We start from the raw sequence: 21,928 nt of genomic DNA, 5'->3' as shown, positions 1-21,928 counted from the left end.
GCTTGCGTGCAGAGGGGCTCTTTGGGGCAGGGCGTGAGGGGTCCGGGGACGCCCAATCTGGCTTTTGTGGGGGGAGCTGGAGCGGTGTCATAGAATCATAGAATCATAGAATATCAGGGTTGGAAGGGACCTCAGGAGGTCATCTAGTCCCACCCCCTGCTCAAAGCAGGACCAATCCCCAATTAAATCATCCCAGCCAGGGCTTTGTCAAGCCTGACCTTAAAAACTTCTATGGAAGGAGATTCCACCACCTCCCTAGGTAACGCATTCCAGTGTTTCACCACCCTCCTAGTGAAAAAGTTTTTCCTAATATCCAACCTAAACCTCCCCCACTGCAACTTGAGACCATTACTCCTTGTCCTGTCCTCTTCTACCACTGAGAATAGTCTAGAATCATCCTCTGGAACCCCCTTTCAGGTAGTTGAAAGCAGCTATCAAATCCCCCCTCATTCTTCTCTTCTGCAGACTAAACAATCCCAGCTCCCTCAGCCTCTCCTCATAAGTCATGTGTTCCAGACCCCTAATCCTTTTTGTTGCCCTTCGCTGGACTCTCTCCAATTTATCCACATCCTTCTTGTAGTGTGGGGCCCAAAACTGGACACAGTACTCCAGATGAGGCCTCACCAATGTCGAATAGAGGGGAACGATCACATCCCTCGATCTGCTCGCTCTGCCCCTACTTGTACATCCCAAAATGCCATTGGCCTTCTTGGCAACAAGGGCACACTGCTGACTCATATCCAGCTTCTCGTCCACTGTCACCCCTAGGTCCACTGTCCACTGTCCACATGCATCGGCTAATGATCGAGGCTTGGTGCAGCGTGTGATGGTGCAGCCGTCAGGCACGGCCCCTTTGAGGCCTCCCGCACTGCTTTGGGGGGCGGGCCCCCCATGTCTGCGGGCACCCGGATGAACAGACGATCCCCGGGGCTTTCTTCCTGCCCTCCATGGGCTGCTCTGCCCGCCCTCCTGCTGAACACCCGCAGGCTTGGCTGGAGCTCCAAGGCCACGGCACCAGTAGCAACACAAACAGCCTGGATCAACACAACACAGCTTCGTACCACGCCCCAGGGCAGGGCATGTTCAGCCACACACCTTGGCTTCAGCCTGTCCTTGCTTTCAATATGGCAGCCCGTTTCTGCAGTCAGGCCACAGGACTGTCGCTCCTGGAAGGCCCCGGGAGGTTGTCCTCAGCGCGGGCTAACAGGGAGTCGCCGGCAGGGACGTCTGTCCTCGTACAGACCTTGTGTTGTCGTAGTAAAATTTTATGTTTGACTTGTGTACCATTTAAAATAAAAAATAAAAAAAAAGAAGAATGTAGCATGTATTAAATGTCTTGGTGTCTGATTTAATTATATTCTGCCAGCCACCCTCTTTAAATAGCAAAAAGGAACGGCCTAACGGGCCATTTAGTAAAGACACAGCAGCCGGAATCGGTGTCTGGGTTGATTTCAAGGCAGCTACAGAGGTTTTACGGCCACTGCTTTGTTGTAGGTTTAGCATTTTAAAATAAGTAAAAGAATGCTGTGATGGTTTTCTTGTGCATCGCAGCTTGATGTTCCGGTTTAAAATGTTCTGTGTAAATTAATTCTGTTTTGTGTGTAAATAAGGAAGGTATGTGTAAAAAAAGAAGTGTGAAGGCCATCGCTAAGCCAGATGTACAAGAGAAAAACCAGAAACAGACGCCAGGCTCCAGGAGGCTGCAACACACCCCTATTAAAATGTCAGAAAAGGACAAATTGACAACTCTAAAAAATAAACAGGCACCTAACAATAGGAACAATATAGCTGTCATAAAAAATAAAAACAATTTAAAAAAACAAGCACTCGTCAAACAACAATTAATCACAGCACAATGGTGCAAAACTCATTGGTCCCAATTAAAAAAAAAAAGATCACTATATAAACAGGGCGCCTTGCCATGACACTTTGGATTCATCCTGCCACGATTTCCCAAGAGCATCGTGTTGCGACTGAAGGACCCTGGCGCCTCCCTACCCATGATCCACCTAGCTGGCCACTAGATTGATCCGGACTCTAGACTGGTAACTATCACGTCGACTGGCGGGATTTTGTGTGTGTGTGTGTGATTGAATGCATATGTTAATTGTTGTATCTTCAGTAAACGCAGCGTATTGCCTTTTCCCCTGAAAAAAAATCCCGAGTGCTTCTTATACGCATAACAGTGTCATGGAGTCATTCCGCCCGCTCAGCCAGGGGGCCCGGGTTTGAATACAGTCGCGAGTCAGCACTTAGGCACAGGTACGACCGGAGGAATTCTGGGCTCGTGTATGTCTCCAGGCGCCTCTGCTGGGCAAGGTAACCTCACCCATGGGCGCCCCTTCTCTAGTAAGTAGTGCGTCCCAGCACAGGAGCAATAGACGGGCAGCTGCACAGGCTGGATACTGACACTGCAGGGACCAGGGCTACTGCTCCTGAAGCCACTTTTACTGGAGCCCCCGCACTGAAATTAGTCAGGTGGCTGCAGCTCTGCCCCCTTGCTCCGGACAACATCAGGTGAGAGCGGGACCACGCTGTGGCCAAAGATTAAAGCTGAAGGGGCTAGGTGGCGTTACTGCACAAGAGGTGTGGGGGGCTGCTGCGGGCCAACGGTGCTTTCTGACAGATGTTTCGGCTTGTAAGCCCAGCCAGCCAGCCTCCGCCTTGAGCCCTCGTGCCACGGGTTAGCAGTGGGTGGGCATGGGAGCATGTCAAAACTGCTGTTCCAGTCCTGCCCTGGCCCCTGAGCTAACCTGAAGGTGCATGGTGGCTATTCCTGCTCCAGCTCAGTCCCATGCAGACCGGTGCTGCTGCGGGTCAGCGGAGAGCCTGGCATTCTTCTCACCTGGGAGAAGGGGGCGTCTTCTGAAGAGTGAACTCATCGAAAAGAACCCGGCTAGCTACTGGCAGGAGTTGGCTTATCGCTGATAAGTCACCAGCCGTCCCTTATTGCTCTACAGCTGCCTCCTTCTGCGGTCCAGTCGTCCCATCCGAGCTCTCTGGACCTGGAGTTCTCAACCTTTGTCTTACTGAGCCCCCCCGCAACATGCTATAAAAACTCCACGGCCCCCCTGTGCCACAACAACTGGTTTCTGCAGACAAAAGCCAGGGCCGGCATTAGGGGGCAGCAAGCAGGGCCATTGCCCCGGCGCCCCGCGCCACAGGGGGCCCTACGAAGCTAAGTTGCTCAGGCTTCAGCCCCGGGTGGCAGGACTTGGCCCCCCGGGCTTCCACCCAGGTGGTGGGGGGCTTCAGCTTTCTGCCCTGGGGCCCAGCAGGTCTAATGCCAGCCCTGCTTGGCGGCCTCCCTGAAACCTGCTCGCAGCTTCGAAGTGGGTGTCGGACCCCTGGTTGAGAACCACTGCTCAGTGGCCTCACCCCAACAGCCGTGTGAACAGTAACACAGTTACCCACGGCTCCAGCCCCATGTCCCCCATAGTTCCGCTGTCACTGATGGCATTGACAGAATGAGAATCCTTAGCGCATACTCTGGTATAAGAAACAGGGGACTAACACACAGGCAGTCCTGCTTTTTTCCCTTCCTTCTGGCCACTGAAGAGGGCAAAAGGGGTTCTAGGCAATGCCATCTGGGCTCCTGCTTCAATTCAATGGCTAGATTTTGCTTTGAAGGAATGAGGCCTGGAAGAGCGCCCTGTGGGGTGAACCCATCAAGCCAAATCGCACAAATTGCTTCAAAAGCATGTCGTGGTTATTTATGAAAGGTCTAAAACAAGTTACAATTATTTTGCTGAAGGGTTTGAAAGTTATTCTCAAGTCACCGCAGTTGGTTCTTCCTGGGCTTGGGACTGAAGGGAGCAGCAAGGCTGGACGCCTTGCAGACAGCATCTTGGGCCCAGCTCTCCATCAGGACCAGGTGGGATGTTGAGTTGCCACAGAGAAACCAGTTGGCCCGCACTGGAGCTCAGAAGGGCTCTGTAGTTGCAAGGTGCCTTTCCACAGTTGCCAATGCCGAGCCAAGAGAGCTGCTGATTTCTTTGTCACTTATATCAAAGGACCTGAAAGAGGGCTTGAGAACCACTGTCTAGTGCACCTAGGTGGGATGAGGACACTGTGAGAATCAGTGGTGAAGCAGAGAGAGCCACCTGGCCAGGCATGGGAAGGGCCCACATGTCAATGACTTATTTGCAAGCAGAGTCTAATTAAGGGGAGCAAGATTTTTGAGGTGTCAACAGAGGTGGTTTTTCCTGCTGCCCCACCCCCCTCGGCAGGGCAGCTCCTGTTTCACTGCTGGGTGGGGGTATTGGCCCCTGTCCAGCTTCCCTTTCCCTGGCCACTCAGACAGCTGGAGCGAATCATCCCACAGACCACACCCAGCCCAAGCAGCTGCAGACTAGTGGCTGATTTAGGGATGGGGCGGCCTCCCTGGGACCCTCAAGTGTAATCAGGTGGTTAATGCATAGCACCTGCTGCCATATTTAGCTCCTGAAAGGGGTCAGCCTGCCTCTGGGGTATCCTTGGCTGTAACCTGGTGCTTTGTGATTTGCATCTAGCCAGAGCACTGAAGACAGCTGTGATCCCAGATAAATCTCCCAGGATCAGGGAGTTTAACCAGACATGGGGGACAGTAGTTTGATCAGACATAGGCCCGGGGGGAAGTTAAACAGATGTGGATTCTGGAAGAGGGAGTTCGCCAGACGCGGAGGGGGGAAGCGGTGCTGGGTTTTTTAAATGCCTTTGGGGCCACAAGGGATGGGATGATCGTGGCAGGGACCCATCTCACTGGGGAGATTGTGATGTTCATCCATTGCTGTGTGTGGTGTGCTGGGGGTCCTGGGAAGCCTGTTTTAACAAGGGGCCAGAAGCAGTAGCTAGCCAGCCTGAGTGATTTTTAATGTGTGGGCCCTGGATGGGTTCCAAAAGATGAATGAAAAAAATACAGGCATTGCTGGGACTTAAAGTGATAATGCTGCCAGACACCAACAACCATAGCTAAAGGGCAGCTCGGAGCTGGCGTGTTGCCCGGTGGGCGTCTCTGCTCCTTGCCGGCTGCTGCTCAGCTCGGGGTAGAACATTGCTTCCTCCCCGGGAGCCTGTTTTCATACAACAGCAGATCCTGCACCGCTGCCTGTGGGCGCAGGGCTCTTCCAGTGTGTTTACCAACAGTGCCACGTTTTCCGTGTTGGGTCTAGGGCCACGGTGCTGTGCTGCTGGGGGGCACGTGGCCCAAGCACCAGCCGTTTTAGACCAGGGGCAGGCAACCTATGGCCTGCGAGCTGATTGTCAGGGGCACTCACACTGCCTGGGTCCTGGCCAGTGGCCCGGCGGGCTCTGCATTTTAATTTAATTTTCAGTGAAGCTTCTTAAACATTTTAAAGATCTTATTTTCTTTGCATACAACAATAGTTTAGTTACATATTATAGACTTATAGAAAGAGACTGTCTAAAAAAACGTTAAAATTTATCACTGGCACGCGAAACCTTAGCTTAGAGTGAATCAATGAAGACGCGACACCCCACTTCTGAAAGGTTGCCGACCCGTTTTAGCCACTGGGACAGCTGAGCGTACGAGCAGGCAGTAAATATGCTGGCAGCTGCCAGCGTCTTGGCTAAATGTGGGCTTCCTGCCGCTGCAGCTGAGCCAGCGGGAGCAGCCACTGGGGAAGGTGTTTGGTAACATTCCCTAGCATCGGTAAGGCCAGCTGTGAGCATGGCGTGCCCATTCTGTTTGCCAAGCCAACACCTTGTTCTAGTTCAATCCATGCGCCTCCTGCAAGGCCCATAAGAACAAAACGCACAGGCAACCTGTGGAACTCATTGCCAGGGGATTTTGTGAAGGCCCAAAGTAGAACTGGGTTCACAAAAGAATCAGATGTGTTCCTGGGGGCTAGGTCCAGCAATAGCTGTTAGCCAGGATGGTCAGGGACACAACCCATGCGCCGGGTGTCCCTAAACCGCTGACTGCCAGAAGCTGGGACTGGATGGCGTGGAATGGCTCACTTGATAATTGCCCTGTTCGGCTCATTTCCCTCTGCAAGCATCTGGCGCTGACCTCCCAGAGCCGGGATATTGGGCTAGATGGCCCATTGGTCCGCCCCACTGTGGCCTTGTCACGGTGCGGTGGCTGGGCAGGACCTTTGGACCGCGCCCACGGTGTGACTTTCCCCCCTGCAGCCCCTTGTGCTCCGCGCTAAGCTTAGGATGGTAAAAGGTTCCCCGAGGGCGGCTGCCACTGCAGGCTTCTGTGGCCACAGGGCGTGGCTGTGGATTCAGTGGTGGGTCTCTGCCATGAGGGGGGGGAGTCACCCCTACCTGGCTAGAGCCCAGCCAGGCGTTCACCAAAAATATGGAACGCTTCACGAATTTGCGTGTCATCCTTGCGCAGGGGCCATGCTAATCTTCTCTGTATCGTTCCAATTTTAGTATATGTGCTGCCGAAGCGAGCACAAATTTGAACCCGACCACGTTGCTATTTAAACCTCTGGAAATACTCTTATTTACAAGTTAGGGTGAACAATATTTTTGGTACAGAGGGACGCGTTAATAATTAGAGAAGGCAACAACCGGGGTCTGACAGGTTGGGCGGCGCTTTTGTATGCTCATTCTCTGAATACCTTTACATTTTTGTACCAGTCCCGTTTCGCGGTGCACGACGGGAAGCAGAGCGGCTTATTTGAATACACAAATAAGGCCGGAAAGGCCCGGCCTCTCTCGCCCGCCACTGTCCCAGCGTTCCCTGTTAAGCCGCCTCTCTTGGGCCTCGCCCGCTCGTTGTTGTTGAGTAGCGTCCGGGCCGGGGCAGGAGGGGGAAGAAGATGGCGGCGGCGGCGGCGGCACCTCTGGCCCCGCGGCAGTGAGACGCGGAGCGTGGCCGGGCGCGTGAGGAGGCCCCTGGGCACGGCGAGGGAGGCAGGGCGGAGCGGGGCCCCCATGGCCGCTGGGCCGGCCCAGGAGCCGCGTCCCGCCCCGGGCCTGCCCCGGCCCCGCCGCGGCTGGTAGCGCGGCCCCAGCGCCCCCCCCCCCCCCCGCCCGGGGGGTCACGCTCCCGAGCCTGCCGCGAGAAGGGCTCCCGCCAGGCCTGAGCGCCCCCCGACCCGGGGCTGAGTCCCCCCCCCCCCCCCCCGCGGCCCGGGCCGCCCCCAGGGGCAGCACCCCGAGCCCCAGGGGACAGACTGCCCCCCGCATCCTGCAGGGGAACAGCGCCCCGCCCCCAAGGGGGAGCTAGTGACCCCCCCGCCCCAAGGGGTCCCCCCCTCCCCGGACTGTGCCGAGGTGTGAGCCTCCTGGGGCTAGCCCTCGAGTCCCTTCCCCCCCCCTTGGCAGAAACAGCAGCGATTTTCCCCCTAGCACACAGGTCCCTCTGCCGGGCGTCCCATTCCCCCAGCGCAAAGGGGCGCTGATCCACCCACCCCCAGGGAGACTGCCTTAGACTTTGAGAGGGTAGACACTCCCCCCTGAGAGGCACAGCTGCCTTTTTCCTTCCCTCTCCTCCCACCCCACCAAAAGGGCTAAACCCGGGGGGACAGAGCGCCCCCCAGAGTTCTCTTCCCGAGCGCCTTCCTCACGGGAAGAAAGTAGCCTCTCCCATTGACGCTCCCCCACCCCCAGAGGATCAGGATGTCGGAGAATCAGCCCAATGCGAACAATCACAATCACCCAATGAACAACAACGGGGGTGGTGGGGCTGCTGGTGGAAACAACCGGGGGGTACGGAACCCGAACCTCAACCAGAACCCCCTGATTAATGTGCGCGATCGCCTCTTCCATGCCCTTTTCTTCAAGATGGCTGTAACCTATGCCCGCCTCTTCCCACCCTCGTTCCGCCGCATCTTCGAGTTCTTCGTCCTTCTCAAGGTGAGGGGCAGGGCCATGTATGTATGAAGTGGAGGGACTTTCTCTATCCACTCTTCACCCCCCTGTGCAGTTAAGTCAAGTTGCTTCCAAACAATTCTTATCCCCCAGGAAAGATCTCCTGCTACCCTAGGATCAGTCACCTAACTCCACCTATACTAGCCAGAGAGACTTTCCCACTAAACTGGTGTATTTTTTCTATTTATTAGGAAGGGATGAACCATTGTGATAGTTATTCTACACTGCAGCTGGAAGCATGCCTCTGAGTCTTGGTAGACAGATGCCCTAGCTCTACTCAATCTAGGCACAGTGGTGTGGCTGTTGTAGGCCATGGCATGGGCTAGCCACCCAAATACAAACCTGCTCAGCCCTCTAGGTCTGTAGTCAGGTTGTTAGTCCCTGTGCTGCAGTCTCCACACTGTTATTTTTAGCATGCTAGCTAAAGTAGAGTTAGTGTGAGTCTGTCTACCTGGGCTCAGGCTCGCTTCGAGCTGCAGTATAAATGTACCCTTTAGGGTCCCTTTAATAAATTGAAAGGGTTGTTAGGGCATTTTCCTGTGCTCTTACAGTCATAGAATCATGGCTGTTAGAAATGGAGATGTCCTGTAGATTCAGTCTGCTTCCCTGCTGATGCAGCATTGTCTCTTACAGTCTGTGCTTTGTTTTAGTTTTTAATGACTTGACACAGTGGCTGCCAACGTTCCCCAGGAGAGCTGCTGGCTTATCTGTCACATTCTAACCTCGTGTATGAGGAAAAGGAATAACTCAACAAATATCAGACTAAATAGTCTCTCTCCACAAAATGCCTCCATATTTCTCGCTCTGGGCAAAAGCTTGAGTGAATAGATTATAAAACCTTATATCGGTTTGGGAGTCTTCCCTTGCGCTGCTGAGATTCTGTTGTGTCCTCTTGTTAACAGTTCCTAGATTTAAACTTATTCTAAGAAAGTGGTTTATTGAAGCCAGAAGGATGGGAAACACTATCTATCATTTTTTCAAAGTTAAATCTGGAAGGAATATTCCTGGATGTATACAAATGATTTCCACTACATGGATCTGATGAAGTGGGCTTTAGTCCACAAAAGCTTATGCTCAGATACATTTGTTAGTCTCTAAGGTGCCACAAGTACTCCTCGTTCTTTCATATCTAGGTCACTGGTTCTAGTCCATCTGATGGTTGTGTGGCCAATGTGAAACGATTTGGTGTTTTCAACCTTGTTTCTGGAAAGACAGTTGTGGATAGAAATAGATGTTGTCCACATTAGGAAAAAGGTGAAGAGAGGAAAGTTTATCATGTGTTTAAAAAACACAGCTTACCTCAGCCTGCTAAGTGTGAAAACTATAAACTACTTTATCCTCTTGTCTGTGCTTTTTGGTTCTGTTAGCCAACCGCAGCTGGTATTGATTGGTCTCCCTTGGGGGGCATCTCTGCAGAGAGGCCACAGTTTAAATAGGCCATGGAGGTTGAACTCCTCTCGCTCCTCAAAGTTGAAGATTGGAAATGAGGCACGTTAGGGAGATCTGGGTAGGGATGTGCTGTTACTATCTATGCTTGTGTTTTTTACCAGTGCTAAACGTTAAAAAAAAAATTTCACAAAAAATAATTAGTTTCTAAGGGACAACAGTGTACTTACATTATAATATACACGGCCACCATGCTGAAACCTTACATTATAGTAGCATTAGTCGCTTTAAAAAAAGGAAAGCAATCAGGACGGTAATACCAAGTGTAGATCAATGCCTGTTGCATCATGACAGAATGGCCTTAATGTGCTAATGGTACATTTTCACTCCGTATCTTTAGCTGCTGTTCTTGGGAATGGCCAGGCTCTTTAACCTTTTCCTTTTCTGTAACTAACTGAAGGCACGCTTAAAATCTTGAAATGGGATGGGACTTGTTACTAGACTGTTACGTTGGATGAGTGGTAGCCAAGCTGATAGCGTCTGTTGCAGAGCTCTGGGTAGCTGAACTAGCCATGCATACACGTGCAAAACAGCCTGCTTTTACCATAGGAGTGATTTTAAAAAGAAGTCTTAAATTTTCAGAGACAAAACGGGGACTCTGAGGCAAGTGGCATACATAAAAGTGCTTTAACTAATTGACCAGGTTTCAAGCAGATGTTCTTTAAGTAGGGACGTAGTATGATGCTGGCTGTCTCTCTCTAGTGCTAAACCGTCTGGGTATAGATGTAAGGCATGATCCTGCCATTTATTGTGTAGGGGTGAATTCCTGTACCTGTACAGAGCCCTATTGCCTTAAGTGGGGTTCCTTCGATTGTCGAGGTTTACATGCATGTAATGAGTTGCAGAACCTGTGTCTAGGTGAGCTTTGGTATGCATGAACTTCAGCCTTATCTCTTGGTCCCTTTTGGCTGAAGATGTCTTCGTACAGCTTCTTAATCAAATCCATGGTGTAGCTGCCTAGTTTTGCCAGTCTGTTTACTCCAGCTGAGGACCTCAAGGATAATGAGTAGCTAGAACTAGTTGTGTTACGCAATGATCAAGCACCTTAAGGAAGTTGGAGAGCAAACAACCCTAAAACTCGGCTATGGTGCTGTATTCTAGAATGCTCTCCATTCTTGGTGGAGAGCTGCTGTGCAAGCTATTGAATGTATCTGTTAACATCACCCTGAATTGTTCCCCAAAATAAGGTGGTAAAAACCCATTAGTCTGTAGTGATATCACTTTCTTCTGATGTGACTTTATAGCTGTTCCTCTAGTTGAGAAGCATCTCTTGACTATTTTTGAAAGGGGAGACTCCAGCTTGAAGTGTCCTTTTTATGGATGGTAAATCACTAACCATCCCTTTAGTGGGGTGACTTGTTTGGTGTGAATTTAAAAAAAATCTTTTGTAACAGTAAATTATTTTTTTAATAACCATAACAATAAACCCCCTTGCAATTCTATGGAAAGTGTTCCACGGTGGCTTTCAGGTCATGTTTGCTGAAGCTTTACACTCAAGGCTTTTCAATCTAATTGACATGATTGGTTGCCTGTGTGTAGGAGAGGCCCCATCTTGGAATTACTTAAACCTCTCTTGAGCAGAAAAACTGAGACACACACAAACAATTGTTTGTTGTTAATTAATACTGACATTAGTCCCCGTGAATGAAAACTGAAACCCTCTAGTTTTCAATATAATGTAGATCACTGAAAAGTACAGTATTGAGAAATGGTAGTTTAGTATTACTAATCTACAGTGAACATGCTGGAAATAACCAGAATTTTAGACTGGAGAACTTCTTGTCAGTGCTGCATAATGGGATGTTCAAAGTGCATGGCATTCATATTGGGACTATGGATCATTTTAGGATCTAGCTAGGGATACTGTCTCAAAAATCAAGAGCTGAGATCCATTCTGATGCTAGCTGTCGAAGGCGTTTGGGGGTGAAAGATTCTGCCTGTGAATCATGGAAGGCAGGAGCCATGTTTTCTATTAAGTTAAAAAACTGATCACTGAAGGCTGTAGAATATCAGAGGAGATTGCTCGATGCATTCACTTGCATGTTGGCCTGAAGAATGCTTCTTCAGTTAATTTTCAATCACTTTATTGCCACATTATGATGACGAAGTTCATGCAGAATGTTGAGGTTCTGAATTTAGGGCTGGTGACATGGTAGTAACAGGTTAATGCTGTTGCTCTCCCTTTCTGATTTGGTGAGAGGTTGCCTCGTCTTGGGGTTATTTGTGCCTCTGACGTCTCATAAAGTTGTGCAGTCTTTCTTGTGCTTTAATGGGGAGTATTTGTTATTCCTAATAGTTTGAGGAAGTATTGTATAGTGAAGAGAGAATTTTCTGTTTCAGTTTCAACTCTGTCAAAATGATTGAGCTAGGCCTTTTTTGGCTTTCCAGCATGGCTTAGATCTTTCAGTCTGATGGCTGACTACTGAATTTGGTAAGAGTTCGCCTGTGTTTTGGGCATTTGATCTGTAGTGTTAGTGTGCAGGGATTTATAGAAATGTAGCTTGTATATTTTTTTCTATGGTTTCCAGCAGGACATACATTGTGTTTCATACTAGTGTTGGTGTCTGAGGTCCAGGAACAAACTGAAAGGTTTGAGCAGGTCTTGTGGTTGGACAAAGTTGTGTGTGCTTTCTTTGATGTTTCTTTCATCTCACTACTAGTTATGTTTGTGCCCAAAGGCCCCAGTTGGGATTGGGTCCCCATCATGCAGGGTGGAGACAACCCCTGCTCTGGAGAGTTTACAGTCTTATTCTTGATATAGGAATGTCTCTTTCCAATCTGATGCTAGTATCTACCTGATTGAACAGAGACTTGGGCCTGGTCTGCACTTAAAATTTAGGTTGGCATAACTACTTGTATAAAACCCACACCCCTGCATGACATAGCTATGGTTACTTAACTCTCAGTATAGACACAGCTAGGTCAGTGGAAGATGCTTCTGTTTACCTATCTCCTGTCACTCAGGGCGGTGGTGTTTCTACACTTAACTAAAAAACCCCTGACGTGGTGTAGATGCAGCCTACGCTGACGACATTATGCCAGCATTGTTCTGGCTTTGTGGCTATGCTGGCATGGTCCGCGCAGCACAGCCATCGCCTGCAGGTAGGTATCTCCTGACTTTCTCTAACATTTCCTACCTGAGCTCACGTTGCCTTCCCTGTTTGGTCAGTTAACCTTGTAACAAATCACAGGAATGCTTGTTTTAAGTGAACTTTGCCAGTGTTGATCTTGGCTTAAATAAAGGCCGTGTATTGGCTTTCTAAAATGAGAGAGAATTCAATGGAAAGAAAACTACAAATGATCTGGAAATACTGTCTAAAGCTAAAGCTGTACCATTTGTCATCTTACGTAGCAGGTGTTGTATAAATGAAACCAATTGGTTCATCCGCCTTTAAATAAAGATAATTAAGGCCCTGTCTATGCTGAGATCTGCAGCCATGCTCTAACTACTCAAGAGGCCCACTTGTTTTAAACATGACTCTCTAGAAAGGTTTGGAGGGGGTTGTAAAATCTCTGTGTAGACAAAACTAAAGTGGCCCCTCCCTTTCCCCTTAATTTTGGTTTCGTTCAACAGTGGACATGTAGGATTAGAGAGACTGTCTTTCATTATCGATGCAGTGAATTCCCCTGGTAGCTAGTGACCTAGGTGAATGAAATTCAGGAAGAATCTGGTCAAGCTAGAGAAGCTGAGGTCTGGGGCAATCCTGCCTTTTCATATAGGTCTTATATGGGGCTAAAACACCTCTGCCTGAAAACCTCAACACACAGTCTTCATGACACCACTGCTGTTGGCAAAGGCTGAAATGCTCTCCTGTGGCACACATTTGTTAATACTATCACTGATGGTATAGGGCATAAGGAATATGCAGCCAGCATTTTGAGCCAAATCCTGGTCCTATTGGAGTCCGTAGGAGCAGGATTTGTGCCTTGGTGCGTATGGGTGGAGTCTTCTAACACACTGGAAGTTTTAATAAGTTTCTGGTTATTTTTAAAATTAACATTTTACCATTTCAAGTTTTATATAAACAGTGCACAGCTGCAGATATTCTAGTTTTATCTGTCCAATGGTCAAAAAAATTGCTTATGAAACATACTTTCCTACTTAATGCCAACTTTAAGGGTTTTATTTAAAAATCAAGAGAAGGGCAAGAAACAGTATTCAGGTTCAGAAACCTCAAGGCAGTTGTACAAAGATCTGAAATGACATTTCATAATTCAGTGAAACATACATATGTGAAAATGTCACCATACAATCTTTGCATTTAAACTGCAAAGAAAAGGAAACATTCTCTCCTAGATATAATGTTCCATGAGCCAATAACTAGCTGCTCATGGGTGAAATTTCTTCTTAACTCTGAGAGGCAGGGTGGGTGAGGTTAATATCTTCTATTGTGTCAACTTATGTTGGTAAAAGATACATGCTTCTGAGTTCCACAGAGCTCTTCCTTAAGTCCATGGAGCTTGAAGGCTTGTCTGTTTCATCAATAGAAGTTGGTCCTGTAAAAGAGATTCTCACCCGTCTGGTCTGTCTCAATCCTGGGACCAGCACGGCTACAATTCCGCAAACAACAACGAAAGAGAGCCTATAAAATAAGGGTTGAGGTACCTTATATGTTTTTACGCTAACTAGTGCCATATGTGAGAGAGACTCTAACCAGTGTAACTGCAGATATGTTTCTTGTCCACATAAATATCCTTTTTTGGGGGGGTCTCACTGTGCTTTTAGCCTCAATATCTTGAATTTTCTCAGAAAGTTGCTTAAATCATCTATTTCTCTCTCCCCCTCTTCTCCCCCCCCCCCCCCATTTAGCCCTCTAATGATGATCTAGGGTCATAGGAGGGAATCTTCTGGTCTACCTTGTTAATGGCTTGCAAGAGTGTATAAGAGCCCCAAGACCACTCCTTGTTTCCTCTCAATGCTTTGAGTTGCAGTTAGAACAATGGAAGAACTTTCCTGGAAGGTGGGGATGGGGGTGTATGTTTAGCGCCTCTTCTGGACACCTCCTCTCCCTGTCTTTGGATCAGTTGTAGAAGCATAATCAAAGTGAATCTGTCAGTCTCTCATCAGTTGGCCTGTGTTTTGGAGCTGTAGGGACATTAAAAAGGGAACAAACAACAAAAATCTGACCATCAGATGATGTTTACAAAGAAATAGTAAAGGTTTCTAGCTGCAGGCTTCAAACAAGCAAGGGCTGAGGAAGAAATGCCTGACTTCCCCATCCGGTCACTAATCCTTCCCTCAGATCTTAGCTCTCCTTCTGAAATCCTGCTTCCTTCACCTCTGGTGATGTCAGGTGGCAGGGGGCAGTGGTAGGAACTGCAGCAGCTGGGGCTATGGGGAGCTAGATTAAAAAGAAACACTCTTTAAGCTGGCAGTTTTCCTGTAATAAGTACAACACACCCACCTTTCATGTCCAAGAAATGTCCCCAGTTGGAGCATGTTTTTTCAGTGTATAGCTGTTTTGTGTTACCTGCTTTAATTTGGTACCAGCTCCCTGTTGAAGGTCTTGATGGCACCAAAATACAATCTAAAGGGGTTGAATACTTTTTTTTATTTTTTACTTTCAACTGTGTGTTAAATCCACAGAGAAGTGCCCAGGGAATAGACTCAGTATTGTTTGCCTCATGCCCTCCCTGGAGAAGGTGATCCCAGTATTAAACTGCAATCATGGGAAGAAACAAGGAACAGCCTTGGGGCTGGGTGTAGATATATTTATAGACATCATTTTAAAGCTGGATCAAATATTAGATCTCACGGTTGCAGAGAAACGCTTGGAAATGTATACTGATTAGCACCTTACAGGCTCAAAGCCCAGAAGGCAAATAAGAACCTAACATACATTATTTTAACATATCATGATTTTGGGGCCGGTCTGACTCATTATTTTTGAATACTTTGTCTTGGCAATGCTGGGTACTGTCTGATCTAGACCTCAAATAATCTAGATACTTCTCCTGTTGAGGCTTTTTTTAGGTCCCTTACAATAAAAGCACGCAGCTGAACAGCAGCCACACACCAAAGAGAGTCTATCCCAGGAAGCTTGAGTACAAACCTTAAGATCGTCCTGCATATGTAAGATACAGTAGGGGAGTTCTACCAAGCCAGAAATCAGAGACAGGCTAGTTGTATCTGGGAAGATTTGTGTAGTCTGATAGCTATACTTGGTTCGCAGTCACGTTCTTACAGGATTTGATTGATCCTGGGATACATCCCCATTCCTTTCATTACATTGTGTGGAGTAATGAAAATGTGCAGTGTTTAGCACTCCTCAAAGATGATTTCTTAGTGAAACCTGTACCCTTAGCCCAATGTGTTCACCCTGGTAAATTCTGGGACTTTGCTGTTAATGGATCATTATTAGATTAAAAATTGTAATTTAAAAAATGTCCTTATCTGCTCTTGTCAGAGCCCTAGTTTATTAAGGTTAAAAGTGTCTTTAAAAAAATCTAGCTTACTTTTCACTGTTTGGTATTTTGTTTCGAGCTTCATTCAGCATGGGGCATGAAAACAGACTGGTCAATTTCACTGTCTAGTTACCTTTGACTAGCAGGACTCTGAAGTGTTTTCTACAAGTAGAAAGGAAATGATTTTAAATTCAGACTCTGTCCTTGGAAACTTTAAAAAAAAAAAAATCACAAGAACTAACAGAAAAGTTTAATGAAAGTCTTTGAAATAAGACCTAAAACTATCTGACTCTGTCCCTTTAAAACATTTCCAATGACTGTCTCATGACTTGTGATATCTGCTGAGCAAAGATTATATGTTGGCACCAACCGAAGCAAGCACCTTGTCAATATTAAACTGAATTCTAGAGGCTTGGGAGTAAATACACAAGAATTAATTACTAGAGTTACACTTCCTGGAAAATTCTGGCCCAGTGGATTCATGCAGTATATTCCTTCCACTGGAAACCAGTTTCTGGGTCAGAGGGGAAAGTCTAGCAAGGGATGGCTTGTTTGCCAACAAACAAGCATTTGAAAATAGCACAAGAGAGTGGGGTGAGGAGAGCCAAAGGTAAATGGGCGGTGTCCATTTTTTTTGAAGATAGGTTACTTTTGGGAAAAACCAGGAAGTTAAACTCTGTGCTTCCCAGAGGTATCCAGGACAGTTTTTCTCTGAACGGGCCTCTGCTACCATATCAGATGGCTATTACAACCCACTCTCTGGTAACCATTATTGCCAGCTCAGTTGCTAGTAGAACTGATATTGTGCCTCCTAGTCAGGAAAGACTGGGTGCCTGATTCTCTACTGCCCTGCCCCCTTGTGCAAGCATTTACACCAGTGCAAAGTGAATGTAAAATGCTACTGTTTTGGATCAGAATCGGGCCCTGGTTTTGTAACATGTTAGATCCCTGTAGCATGTGAACAGACCCAAACAATATACATACAAGGCTGCTGAAATACAGCTGCTTCTGGGGCGGCAGTCACCCAGCATACAGCACATTGTGCAACAAGGGTGTGAATGGGGAAGGACACCAGGGCCTACTTCTACTCCTGTGAAAGGTGTGATGAAGTCTCTTGAATGTCTACCCACAGCAGACAGGCCTCAGCTTTACAAGGTGTGACAAGAAAGGCTGATGCAGGTTCATGGCAAAATACTCCCTGGACCTGCCTTCTCCAGCTGAAGAGATGAACTGGTTCCAGGAACTTTAGCTGTTAATATTTTGATGCTTAGACTGTCAAGACTGGGAAGCTTCAAAGTTCTTGGCTGTTTCTGTCTTTGTTGGCCCAAACACATCCAGGTATCTTACTGGTTAGCAAGAAACATCTATAAAGCATGTGAATTTGTAAAAGTATCAGGTTTAAAAAGGTCCAACCTGTACTCATGACCTCTCCCTTGTTTCCTGCTGTTTCAGGCTCTCTTTGTGCTGTTCATTCTGGCTTACATTCACATCGCCTTCTCCCGTTCGCCCATTAACTGCCTGGAGCACGTGCGGGACAAGTGGCCGCGCGATGGCATCCTACGGGTGGAAATACAACGCAACTCCAGCCGAGCCCCCATCTTCCTGCAGTTCTGCGAGGTGGAGAAATTTCCGGGAATGGTGATAGAGTCTATGCAGGAGGAGGAGGAGGAAGAAGAGGAGGAAATGACTGTGGAGATGTTTGAAAACAGCTCTGTCAAGGTAAAGGCTAGCCATGTGCTCCCTGGGAAAGAGTTGGGGATGTCTTCTTGCAGGGAGCATAGAAATAACTTTACAGATTGGCTTGGTACCAGTGAAATATTCCTGTGCCCCACCCTTGTCATGTCCCCCTCATCAGTTCAATTTAAAAAGAACCTCTGACCTCTCCAAATGTCACCTCAAGCAGAAACTTGTGTGACTAGAGTGGCCTTTAAACATACACTGGAGGCCGGTAAACTCCATCTCCATTGACCCAGTGGGAGATGTGATTTCTAGAGCAGAAGGCCCATCACAGAAAATGCCCTGTGCCTGTCCTTTCCCAAACAGCACATCTGTTGCATCACTTCTTTTTCAAGCACTGAAAAGTGCATTTGAAAGTGGTGAGCAGGGGGGAGGCTGTTTAGAAACAGACCATGCACGCAGTGCTGATAGGCTTTCCTGGGACTGCGCTATTGGATAGCTTGTTTCAGATGCACAGGTGTTCTAAATTTTCCTGAGCAGTGGCCATAATGCTTTCTGCTTCTCTTTGGATCCCCCCTCACCATGGAGTGATGTGCGCATCAGTTTGCAATAAGTGCCATCCTCTTCCAGCACATCGTGTGTGTGTGAGGGTAATGTGATCTTCCCAAACTCATACCAATAAAGCTTTTATACCACGTCATCACAGAGAATGAGTCTCTGTGTCACATATTACAGAAAAACTATTTTTAGGAATGTTTTAGAGGTTTGTTTTGTTTTGTTTTTAATCGCTGTATTGGGACTATTTCTTGTATCTCCCTGCCTGTAAAGCCTGGTGATATTAGATGCCATGAGTAAAGGGCCCAGAGGGGAAAAGAAGTTAAAACTAACAAGTGGAAAATACCACCTCCAAAATGGCCATTCTGAACCTAAAAATGCCTCTGCTTTAAAGTCTGAAAACTCGGTCCCTTTCAGAGCTAGAGAGGAGTGCTGAGTCCCATGGGAAATCTTCTTGTAACAGGGCAGTGGGTCTTTGGGGCCCTTACACCAAGGAGCTGTATGTAGGCCACATGCCTGTTCCTAGTCATGTGTCCAAGGGGAACTTACATACTCAGGCAGGAGACTAGAGAGGAGATAGGGTCAGGGAAATGGCTCTGGCAGAAGTCCTGAGAGGAAGTCCCCTTCAGGAGCTGGTTTTGGGGCAGCCTCAACAGGGGAGGCTTGTGAAAGGCCTGGACAAGAGCTAAACTGCTGTAGGGCAGTGAGACAGGTTTGGATGGTGGTGGCAACGTGCTCTGAATGTTTGTTAATAAAAAGAGTTCTATGAAGAGGACTGGAGCTGTGCCATTGTTTGCAACATGACTGCCCCTTGCCCGGCTGATTGATCAGCTCACCAGCTTGCGTGTCCCCTTTCCAGTGGTAGAAAGATCTGGTTTTTTAGTCTGCTGGGCTACAACACACCAGACGGAAAAGCTGTGACGTTTTTAGGCACAGAAAAGCCGATATTAGCCCAGGACTGAATCTTGGCCTTTCCAGGCTAGGGCTAGCTTTGTGCGGGGAATCAAAGCATAAAGGGAGGAGAGAGAAATATTCCCTCTGGTGGGTTCAGATAAAAATCTGGAAGCTGTTTGATGCTCTAAAGGGATTTGCTGTGTTAGAATAAAACTTGGGGTGGTGGATTATGGTGACGCAGCCATAGATATATTGATAAATTTAATGTACCTGTGCAGTTCATGGCACTTCTCCAATTTAGCATTGGCTGTCACCTCCACATAGCTGGCTCACATACATGAATGCTAGTAACTAAATACAGTCTCTGTAACTTCACTCCCCTTACCCTCCTGGCTTTTAAAGTCTTTAATCTGTGGGGCCCTTCACTTTGGGATCTCCTACTCTGCTGTTCTGGTTCACTGGTGCAGCCATCTCAGGTTCAGAAATGTGATCAGCAATGATCTTGTGCTGCCCGATCGCCATTTTGGCAGTTTGTTTGTCAGTGATCGAGCAGGCTGTCAACATTATGCAGCTCAGTCTGTCTTGAAATCTACTGGGACTCTGCCACGTGTAAGAGGGTAATTACCCTGAACGCGCCAGGCTGGTGTAGTCCCACAAGAACCTGCCATTTCTTGTAAGTCCAAAGCTCCGTTTGTTTTCAGACCTGACGGAATGCTTGCAAAGGTTGGGTTTTGTGTCTGTCTTTTCCTCCTCATGTTTCAGTGTTTGACTTGTTAACTGGATGGGGGAGGGGCTTGGAAGCCCAGAATCGAAATGAGCACTAATGCTACTTTCATTCCAATGGTTTTTCAACAGTTTGAGCTGGACATCGAGCCCAAGGTGTTTCTCAAGCCATCCCGGGCAAGCAGCACTGAGGCACTGACCCAGGTGACCCAGAACGAAAGCCAGGAGTTCTCGTTTAGCGAGGCAACCACTAAAGGTATGCAGCCTCTGAGTGAGACTGTGTCCGAGTTTGAGATGCTAGCCAGAGCAGGTAAAGACCACTTACACTGGTATCCATGTTCCCTCCTCCCCTTTCACCTGTATATCCTCCCTTTCACTCCTCTTTCACTCCTCTTGGCTTCTCGAGGCACTTGCATAACAACCTTCAGTGTTTTCCAGATGTTGCTCTTGCCTTTGAATGAGGTGAAATTGACAAATGCTGACTTTGGTTCTGCAGAACTTTGCTCTTTGGCTGGGGAGGGAGCCAGGCTTGTGCTGTGAAGTCTGCTGAAGTCTCTTGTTGCCAGCAGTGCCTGGATTGTTATGCTGATCAAGCATCACAAGGATGGTTATACTAGAACAGACTGTTTGGTCTGGTATCATGTCTCTGACAGTGGCCAATGACAGATGGGCCAAAAGAAGATGAACCAACCTCCCCTTCACCTTTCCCCCATAATTCACCTGAGCAACTGTTGTCTTTTTATCCTCTAGGGGCGATGCAAGAAATTCCTGGGGGGGAAATCCGTAAATCCAATTTATAATACATATTCTTAATAGTACTAGCAGGGATTTGCTGATCCTTGGTCCAGGACCAGGTCTTGGAATAGCTAACTGGTCCTGAAAGCATTTGTACTGACCCACTGATCTTAACCCTGGCAGATTGCAAGATATGGAGATGCTAGAATCACAAAATTCAGAATACCATCTTGCTTTTATCTTCCCTACTTTAATTGCAACGTGATTTTAGCAGCTAATATCGTACAACTTTTAGAAAGCGACCATGGGTTTTTATTCCTTAAACTGCGATTCAAGGCATATGCATGGTATAATGCTATGGTGTCTGGCTGTACTAGATAGCTGTTAGGTTGAAGTAGGATCACTGGAATGACTTAATAGTTAGCATGTCTTGTTTGCTGAAACGGATGTTTTATTTCCCTGGAAAACTGGGATTCTTTGCTTTCCAGCAGTCTAAACCATTATTTCTAGCTATGAAGGATTATGAGCGCTAACATTAAAATGCTCGCTGTTCCCTTGATCTTGCAGTATTTTATTTGGTGCTGGTCCAGGTTTGATTTAGTCCTGAACTTCAGTTGGTGATTAGGGGGTCATGACACTACTTAAGACTTAGGAATGAAATATATATTGTATCTATCACAGAGGTTTTTTTTGGGTGCAATACCATCATTCATGCCCATGCAAAACTCCCCCATATTATCTATAGTGTACACTGAATAGGCTCTTCTGCTTTTGCTGAGTTCTCAGTGGAAATGATCCAACAAGAGGAAAGGAGAGAAATTAATAAGTGGTGCTGTCCATATCTTTACCAGTGTAATAACCAAGAGCATCTTGTCAAAAAGGCTTGTGGGAATGTGAATAGGACTCATTTCCCTTCTCTTCTTACCTTTCCCAATTAAAGGGACATGGTTTAGTTCCCAACTTTTAATCTTTGTGTAAGATACATTAAAATAAATTGATATCGATGCTTTCATGATCTAAATGAAAGCAATTCTTGTGATGGGATTTAAACCCTTTGTCCGTGTTTGCAAACTGGTAGCAATTGTGCTACCAATGAAAACCGAAAAGTAAAACTGACCAGTCTGCTTTCATCATCTACTGGGTGAAATGTAACAAGTGGGAAGCTGCAAATCTGTTTCAGAGTAACAGCTGTGTTAGTCTGTATTCGCAAAAAGAAAAGGAGTACTTGTGGCACCTTAGAGACTAACCAATTTATTTGAGCATAAGCTTTTGTAAGCTACAGCTCACTTCGTCGGATGCATACTGTGGAAAGTGTAGAAGATCTTATTATATACACACAAAGCATGAAAAAATACCTCCTCCCACCCCACTCTCCTGCTGGTAATAGCTTATCTAAAGTGATCACTCTCCTTACAATAAGAAAAGGAGTACTTGTGGCACCTTAGAGACTAACCAATTTATTAGAGCATAAGCTTTCGTGAGCTACAGCTCACTTCCTCAGATGCATATCGTGGAAACTGCAGCAGGCTTTATATATACACAGAGAATATGAACCAATACCTCCTCCCACCCCACTGTCCTGCTGGCAATAGCTTATCTAAAGTGATCATCAGGTGGGCCATTTCCAGCACAAATCCAGGTTTTCTCACCCTCCACCCCCCCACAC

General features: G+C 47.3%; 2 protein-coding genes and 1 non-coding gene across 6 annotated transcripts in view; 1 reads left to right on the top strand and 2 right to left on the bottom strand.

Moving 5' to 3' along the window:
- Positions 1-6,298: 6,298 nt before the first annotated feature.
- Positions 6,299-6,405, bottom strand: LOC140903430 (U6 spliceosomal RNA). Its single transcript, XR_012156247.1, has one exon. It is a non-coding gene; the product is annotated as a U6 spliceosomal RNA (small nuclear RNA).
- Positions 6,406-6,725: 320 nt separating this feature from the next.
- Positions 6,726-21,928, top strand: part of TMEM259 (transmembrane protein 259) — a 32,443-nt gene continuing 17,240 nt past the window's right edge. For 2 of the 4 annotated variants that reach the window (XR_012156230.2, XM_073324562.2), the window contains exons 1-3: positions 6,726-7,812; positions 17,131-17,397; positions 19,660-19,837. Coding sequence is in view for 3 of the 4 variants with exons in the window: in XM_073324562.2 (XP_073180663.2) it covers positions 7,576-7,812; positions 17,131-17,397; positions 19,660-19,837 (682 nt within the window). In the remaining variant the exon portion in view is untranslated. Of the gene's footprint in view, positions 7,813-16,810; positions 17,017-17,130; positions 17,398-19,659; positions 19,838-21,928 lie in introns of all 4 variants that reach the window. The other 2 variants (XM_073324564.2, XM_073324563.2) reach the window with 2 other exon arrangements.
- The window catches only part of GRIN3B (glutamate ionotropic receptor NMDA type subunit 3B), a 47,722-nt gene continuing 39,885 nt past the window's right edge, over positions 14,092-21,928 (bottom strand). Inside the window, exon 10 of the mRNA XM_073324559.2 lies at positions 14,092-14,359. Within this exon, the coding sequence (XP_073180660.1) occupies positions 14,338-14,359 (22 nt within the window). The 3' untranslated portion in view covers positions 14,092-14,337. The remainder of the gene's footprint in view (positions 14,360-21,928) is intronic.

The sequence above is a fragment of the Lepidochelys kempii genome, chromosome 25, assembly GCF_965140285.1.
Source record: "Lepidochelys kempii isolate rLepKem1 chromosome 25, rLepKem1.hap1, whole genome shotgun sequence".
In the NCBI taxonomy this organism is placed as follows: Eukaryota; Metazoa; Chordata; order Testudines; family Cheloniidae; genus Lepidochelys; species Lepidochelys kempii.
This window is presented reverse-complemented; position numbering and strand designations above follow the sequence as displayed.